The sequence below is a fragment of the Chrysochloris asiatica genome, unplaced genomic scaffold, assembly GCF_000296735.1.
Source record: "Chrysochloris asiatica unplaced genomic scaffold, ChrAsi1.0 scaffold00135, whole genome shotgun sequence".
NCBI classification, from domain to species: Eukaryota; Metazoa; Chordata; class Mammalia; order Afrosoricida; family Chrysochloridae; genus Chrysochloris; species Chrysochloris asiatica.
This window is the reverse complement of record NW_006408653.1, coordinates 2,292,380-2,300,297: the sequence shown is the minus strand read 5'-3', so window position 1 is coordinate 2,300,297 and position 7,918 is coordinate 2,292,380. Positions and strand designations below refer to the sequence as shown.

General features: G+C 40.2%; 1 protein-coding gene across 1 annotated transcript in view; it reads right to left on the bottom strand.

The window, feature by feature from the left end:
- Positions 1 to 1,750: 1,750 nt before the first annotated feature.
- Positions 1,751 to 7,918, bottom strand: part of LIPH (lipase, member H) — a gene marked incomplete at its 5' end in the record, with an annotated part of 34,471 nt that continues 28,303 nt past the window's right edge. Inside the window, 2 exons of the mRNA XM_006869760.1 lie at positions 1,751 to 1,897; positions 2,987 to 3,160. Of these exons, the coding sequence (XP_006869822.1) occupies positions 1,810 to 1,897; positions 2,987 to 3,160 (262 nt within the window). The remainder of the gene's footprint in view (positions 1,898 to 2,986; positions 3,161 to 7,918) is intronic.

Here is a 7,918-nt window from a genome sequence, read left to right as displayed (position 1 = left end):
TCTGTGTGGTCATTGCAATAGATTATCAAACCCAGATGTGAACAGCGTGCTGGGGGGTAAGGAGGGGGAGAGATGATTGGTGTCAGAATAGGGTAAAGAACGTTGTAGGGTAGAGTCATGTCTGATCTCTGCTTCATAGAAATCTGCCTTGGGCTGATTTTGAGTTTGATTCTCTCTTTCCCCTTTGTGAAACCAGAGGAAATCACACATGGGCTCCACATGGTTTTTGCACAACCCACCTATTCAATAGACATTTATCCAAGACATCTGATACAGGTATAAACCTGTAAGAAGGTGTGCTACACAGGGATGTGTTTGCAGATTTATTGAATCTATGGGATAGTAAGTCCATCTCTCTAAAATAAAACAGTAGAAGAGCAGTCCCTGAATGAGGAAGAAAGCACCCAGCTGTGGCACTCAGGAATCCCAGGAACCTTCATGCAGTGGCCACAACTAGGGTGGGGCATGCCCACCCCTCTGGTTCTGTCTTGCTTTGGGTGCCTGGCCTCAGGGTCATCCCCTGGTGATCATCCCCCCCTCACTGGCCTTGGTTCTCCAGGGCATCTTGACTTGATTGCTACTGACATTCCAGATCCACAGATCACATCACTTCCAGGGAAGCCTCAGAATTTCTTGAACTTAAGACGCACCAAGAGCAAATAGGTTTATGTTTTGACTTCACATTAGCAAACAAAGTTCCTCAGTAGCATCTTTTGAAAAGGTTAACATTAATAAAAATGAAAGAGAGATTTCATTGTGTTTCTGTGCATTTTCTAAATTTCCTTCAACAGTCATGGATTAAGGAACCCTGGTGGTACAGTGAATTAATGCTGGGATGCTAACCAAAGTTCAGCAGTTCAAATCCACCAGATGCTCTGCAGGAGAAAGGTGTGGCAGCGTGCTTCTGTAAAGATTTACAGTCTTTATGTTTGTTTTTTTAGGATTGGTTACCAGGATGATTTATAAAGTGATCCCTTTTCCTCCCTACGTGAAAATCAGGCTTTGCTTTTTCTCTCCTGTCTCTTGCTTTATCCCAGTCACCATGCTGCGGAGAGGTTTCATTGCCTCATCTGCCCTCCTTCCTCCACCTACTTACTATCCAGACCCAGCATCTCCTCATCTGCTGTCTTCCATCCCCATCTCCTCCAGGGAAGCCAGGGGCATGGCTTTCCTGCATCTTGAGCAAACATCCCAAGAAAGAAGCTGATATTGATGAGAAATAGCCCCCTTATTGCATATTAGAAAAGTCGTATCAAAAATAAACAAAAACAGATTCACATTCATCAAACATCTCGGGGATATGGCCCCTATGGCATTTCAAAGAACCCTTTTCAGACTCACCTCCCAAGCATACACAACAGCCCTGTGAGGTAGGTCAGATTCTATTCCCTTGTGCATGTGGGACCTGGAAGGAGTTGGCACAAGGAATGTAGAGTCAAGTCCAAAGTGTGATCTCCAGCCAGTCCTTCCTTTTAAGACATCTAGCCTGCAGTAACAAGCAGATCTGTCCACGTGACAAAGTGGACTCGATGAGTCGGAACACACGAGGCCTCGGGACACAGCCAAACCAAGCTGTCTGGAGCTGGCTATTTCTGACTGCCCTAGTTAGATGCTCCTGTCCCAGAATGATTTTATAATCACTAGGCCATTTGATGTTTTGCAATGTGACATCCATAGGACATTACTGGGAAAAAAAAGCCTGGACTTTCTCTGTACTCTTTTGTGCCTTTTGGAAATGGTGAAGTGCAGCTTTTAAAAAGTTTGTTGTAGTTTTCTTGATATTACTGGTGCCATGAATTTCTACAACAGTTACATTTGCAACTTTGGGCAATGGATCGGTCTGAAGACTGTTTCAACGTTTTCCTTCAGAACAAGATCATACCGACACAACTGGGGTCTGTGAAAAGAAGATACACAGTTTTACAAAATGAGCATATTATTCCTTTCATAATCAGCAAACAAAGTATTTTTAAAGTCCCACAGTTTTGAGATGTAATGACTAGTCTCTTAGATGAAAGTTACTAAATTTGTTAGGGTTCCCTGAACCAAGAAGAAAAATTCATAAACAGGAAGTATTAACATCTTACATCAATTCCTGTCTTTGTCTATCAATTGGATGCTAGGACTGCAAGGTGGATTGGCATTTATTACAGAATATACACAATACGATGATGGTGGTGGTGTGCCACTGAGTCAGTTCTGACTCTACGCGACCCTTATAGGGTTCCAGAGGCTATGAATCTTTACGGGAGCAGAAAGCCTCATCTTTCTCCCCATGGAGCGGCTGGTAGATTTGAACTGCTGACCTTTGGGTTAGTAGCCCAGCTCATAATCCACTTCACTACCAGGGCTCTTTACAAAACACTGTACTTTAAAAAAATAAAATCATTCTTTCATCATTTCTTCGCTCCCTCCTTCCACTTCTTCCCTTTATCCATTCACTCTCACTCTCTCAATCTCTCTTTTTACACACACACACTGTTGTTTATTTTCTGAGAACCATTTCAGAATAGTTTACCACTTAATATTTCACTGCATGTTTCCCAAGAACAAGGATAGTCTCAGTACAGTTATCAAATTTGAGAAACTGAACATTGATTCAGTACTTTTATACTGTATCAGTGGAATAAATTATACCAATCTTTCTGTACCTTTTTTAATACCAGTCTCTTTTATCAGTTTATCAAATTACATGAGATTTTCTTTGCCACATAAGCTTTCAACTTGCAAGCAGTGTAGATGATTCAGAAGGAATCCCATAATACTAAGCATTTAGCATTATTTTCTTAAAGAGTTATGTATCTTTAAGGATATTTCAGTAAGACTTTCTTGGGTTACTGGACTATTTGTTTTTATCAAGTCTATTTTTGGCAAACCTCGTGACTAATGAATGGAGTCCTGTTAGAACCTCTCACTAAGCAGATTGGACAAAACCCAACAACATCTTTGGAAAACAAGAGCTTGTCAAACCTTGCCTACTGCTTACCTCTCTGGATGGGCAAGGGACCTTAACTTCATTCGGAGAATCCTGAGCTTGTACTTTGGGCCTATTACAGTTCCTGTAGAGAACACTAAGGAAATGGCTGCCACTTTATCCAGATCTTGATTAAATCTTGCAAGCAGACTCACTTGGTGATACTTCTGAAATGTTGCAGGTCGACTAGAAAGAATAAACAATATTTAAAGAAATGAGACAGAGATTGATAATTAAATAAAAAAAGTTTTACAGTCTATAAATCACTGGTAAGCAAGTATTCAGGGAAGCTTTGTGAGGTATAAAAGATTAATATTCTAATGGCTACTAACCAAAAGGTTGAAGTTTGAGACCATCCAGATGCACTATGAAGAAAGTCTTGAAAAACTATTTCTAAGAAGCCAGCCACTGAAAACCCTATGGAGCACAGTTCTACTATGACACAACGGGGTTACCATGGCTCAGAGTTGACTAGACTGGTACTGGAAGCAGGTAACCCCTTAGCTCCATAGTCTCCACTAGACAGCATTCATGAACAAAATCAGCTGCATTCCACAGCACTGCGTCAGTGATGATGAAATGCTATTGACCCTAGAGAGGGGAGCGGTTCTGCTGCTTGCCAGAATCCTCATCCCTTCCACACCTCTCTAATCCTCTGAAAAATTCTGCCAGGTCAGCATTATTAGCCTCATTTTGCAGAGAAGGAAACATGCTCACAGAGTCTCTGCTCACCCAGGTCAAGTATTTAAATCCAGTTCTGGCTAATTCATAGTTATGGTCTCTCCATTAAACCACATTGCTATACACACGTGCAAGTTTTCTGTACAATACAGATCAGGGATAAATTTACTTGCTATCTTTTTAGCCAGACTAGGTATTAAATGAGAAGTTGTGCTCAGACATGTATCTTTTACAGTCCTGCCTTTCAGGCTGAACCTTTAAATAATTAACTCCTAGTGTATGGAGATGTTTTCTACATTGGAAGCCCAATGTTAATGTGGGTTAATGCACTGGACTGCAAGCTCAGTTTGAACTGCAACGTCGGCAGTTCAAGCTCACCAGCCACACCTCAGAAACCCCATACAGGGTTGCTGAGTCGGACTGAATTCAACAACACTAAACAACAAAAGAGCAGTGTGTGGAGATGTTTTCTACCTTGGAAACCCAAATTGAGCCTAAGGTGTACCCACTGAGGAGGAGGTTAGTGGGTCCACACCATTTGGGATTGCTAGGGAGTGAGGCATAGAGAAGGAAGAGCTCTCCCTGGGTTCAGGAACAATCAGCTTATTCTAGAAACAAATTGTTTTTTGGAGTGCGGGTACCCTTGCCCCACTGGAACCATGACTAAGTCCTGAGGAGAACAGAAGTGCAACCAGTAAAATTAATCTGAAATATACCTAGATTTTGGCTACAAAATACTATTCGTCAAAACAAACCACATTTCCCCTGGAGAATGGCTGCTGATCCCCAGGGCTTGTTGCTGTTGTTGTTAGTTAGTGCTGTTGAGTCAGTTCTGACTTATAGGGATCCTATATAGGATTTCCAAGGAAAGAATGGTGGGTTGGAACTGCTGACCTTGTGGTTAGCAGTCAAGTGCTTATACTACAGCACCACACCAGAAAGGGGAAAGTGCAAACTGATCCTAGCATTAAAAAAAAAAAAAAAGCTACGAATCACAGGGAATCTTGGAGTTGTGCAATAGAATAAGCACTGGACTGCTAATAGCAACGTTGGTGCTTCAAACCCACCAGCTGTTCCTCAGAAACCCTCTACAGGGTCGCTCTGAGTTGGAACCTACTTGAAGGCACATAAACAATGAACAATGACATCACCAGTCTGGGGCCCCAGAGCCCACTCCGTGGTCATAACCAGGGCACGGCTCCGGGGTCCCTACAGCGCAAGCGTCACGGCTGCAGGGCTGCCTCACCTGAGTCTAGCCACAGCAGGGCATGATGTGAGGACTGCTCTTTCTGCCACAGAGAGGTTGGTGGTTTGAACTGTGCTGACCTTTCAGTTAGCAAAAATCCTCAACAAAAGACTAGCAAACCAATGTGCATCACCAAAAGCCATTTAAAGGAAAAAGAAAGTAGGGCAAAACCTATCTCTTGAGTATTCCTGTTCTAAGAAGGGGAAAATAATATGTGACCAGAGTAGCTTGACTTCCTACAAAGTCTTCCAAAAACTGAACTTTGTGAGAAAAAGCTCACACATTCAACCAGAACCTACATGTTTAACTGTGTGAATAGCGGCCAATAAAAATCTCTTAGGAAAGTATTTTTTTAAAGATATAAGACAATGGAATGAAATTTAAAATCAATAACATAAATTTGGGAAGTTTACAAACATCGGAATTAAGCAACACAAACTTAAATAACCAACTGGTTAAAGAAGAACTCACAAGAAAAATCAGAAAATACTATAAGATTAATGAAAACGAGAAAAGCAATATTCCACAATTCATGAGGTGCAGATAAAGCAGTATTTTGAGGGAAATCGATAGCTGCAAATGCCTATATTAGAAAAAGACCGATCTCATATCAATAGCATAATGTTCTACCTTAAGACTGGAAAAAAGAAGAGCAAACTCAACTCAAACCAAGCAGAAAAAAAGGAATGAAAAAGTTAGAGTAGAAATAAGGAACCCTGGTTAAGCATTGTACCGGAAAGGTACAAGCTACTAACTGAAAGGTCCAAGATTCTAATCCACCAGCCACTCCTCAGAAGAAAAGACCCAGAAACCTGCTTTCTTAAAGATTACAGTCTAGGAAACTATGGGCAGTTCTATTCCGTACTATAGGGTCATTGTGAGTCAGAATAGACTCAATGGCAAACAATAACACAGTGGAAATTAATGAAACAGAGAAAACTAATAAAACCATAAGTTGTTTCTTAAAAAATATATTGTTGTTAAGTACCATCGAATTGGTTCCAACTCATAGAGACCCTGTATAGGGTTTCCATGGAGTGGCTGGTGAGTTTGAACCACCGACTTTGTGGTTTACACCAACCTTGTAGTCAAGTGCTTATCCTACACTGCCACACCAGGACTCCTTGAAAAAAGCAGACTTCAAATAAACAAAGAATATGAAAGAGTACAATGAATAATTGTATGCCAAGAATTAGATAAACTTAAATGAAATGTATGAATCCCTAGAGAGATGCAGACTACTAAAACTGATCAAGTATAAAAAACCTGACTAGTAAGGGGATTGAATTAGTAATAAAAAAAGCTTCCAATAAAGAAAAGTGGAGACCCATATGCTTCACCTGTGAATTCTATCAAATACCTACAGGGTTAACACCAATCCTTTACAAAGTCTTCCAAAAGACAGAAGAGAAACACTTGCCAATGCATTCTGTGAGACCAGAGTTATTCTGATACCAAAATCAAAGTCTTCACAAGAAAAGAAAAATAAAGATCGATATCCTTTATGAATACCCAACCCACCCACTGCCATCTACTTGATTCTGACTTAGGGATCTTGCATATGGTTTCCAAGGCTCTTTCATCTGTATGGAGCAGAAAGCCTCATCTTTCTCCCACAGTGCAGCTGAACTGCTGACCTTGTTGTACCAGTCCAGTGCTTATCCTACAGTGCCTATAAATGCCAAAATCCTCAATAAAATACTAGCAAACCAAATCCAACTGCATGTTAAAATAATTATATCAGGAATTCATTCCAGGAATATAAGAATGGTTCAAAATGAGAAAATCCATCAGTGTAACAAACCATATCAATATCAGATAGTTTAAAAAACAAATGATCATCTCAATGGATACAGAAAAAGCATTTGAGAGATAGATTCAACAAAGTAGGAGTAAAGGGGAACTTCCTCAACCTGGCAAAGAAAATCTATCAAAACAAACAAAAATTAACACCATAATAAATGTGAAGGACTGGATGCTTTTCTCCTAAGATCAAGAAAAAGATAAGGGTGTCTGCTTTTCCCACTTCATTCAGCTTTACTCCAAGGTTCCATCCAGTCAGGTCTATTAGAAAGATAAACAAAAGGCACCCAGAATGGAGAGGGCCAGAAGCAAAACTATAATTATTTGCAGATGACATAATCTTGTTTATAGAAAATTCTAAGCAATCCACTAAAATACTACTAGAATAAATGAGTTAGTAAAGTTGCAGGACACAAGATCAGTACACAAAAATCAATTGTATTTCTTTACATTAGTAATGAACAAACCAAGAATTAAATAAAGGAAACAATCAATTTATAACAGTATCAAAAAGAGTAAACTACCTAGGGATAAATTTAACAAAAGAAATTTTTAAAAACTTGAACACTGAAACCTACAAAACATTGTTGAAAGAACTTAACGACCTATCCCAAGAAACTGGAGTCCTGGTGCGGTTTGAACTGCAAGGTTGGTGGTTCAAACTCACCAGCTGCTCCTCAGAAACCCTATACAGGGTTGCTTTGAATCTGAACCAACTCAATGGTACTTAACAACAACAACAGCCATGAGAGTACGGCCCTTAGTCATCCTTAGGCATGGAACTGAACTCACCCTCAGGATTTAATTTTCAGCCAAACAATAGAAAGTTCTGTAAAGTGAGCAATAACACTAAGGAGGTATGTTGTTGTTGTTGTGTACTGTGGAGTTGGTTCCGACTCATAGCGACCCTGTACAGGGTTTCCGAGGCTGGAAATCTTTGGGAGCAGAAAGCCTCATCTGTCTCCTGTGGAACAGTTGGTAGTTTTGAACTGCTGACCTTGCGTTTTGCAGTCCAATTCGTAACCACTGTGCTACCAGAGCTCCTTAAGGGGGTATACAGTCCTTATAATCAAAAACTTGATATCAACAGGGCAACATTTGCTCAAGGATAAAGTTTAGAAAGCAGAAAGGGGAACAGAAATAAGAAACACAGAGAGGAAGTGGGATAAATGATATTACATTGTAGAGATTGCAATCCGTGACTAAAAAAAAAA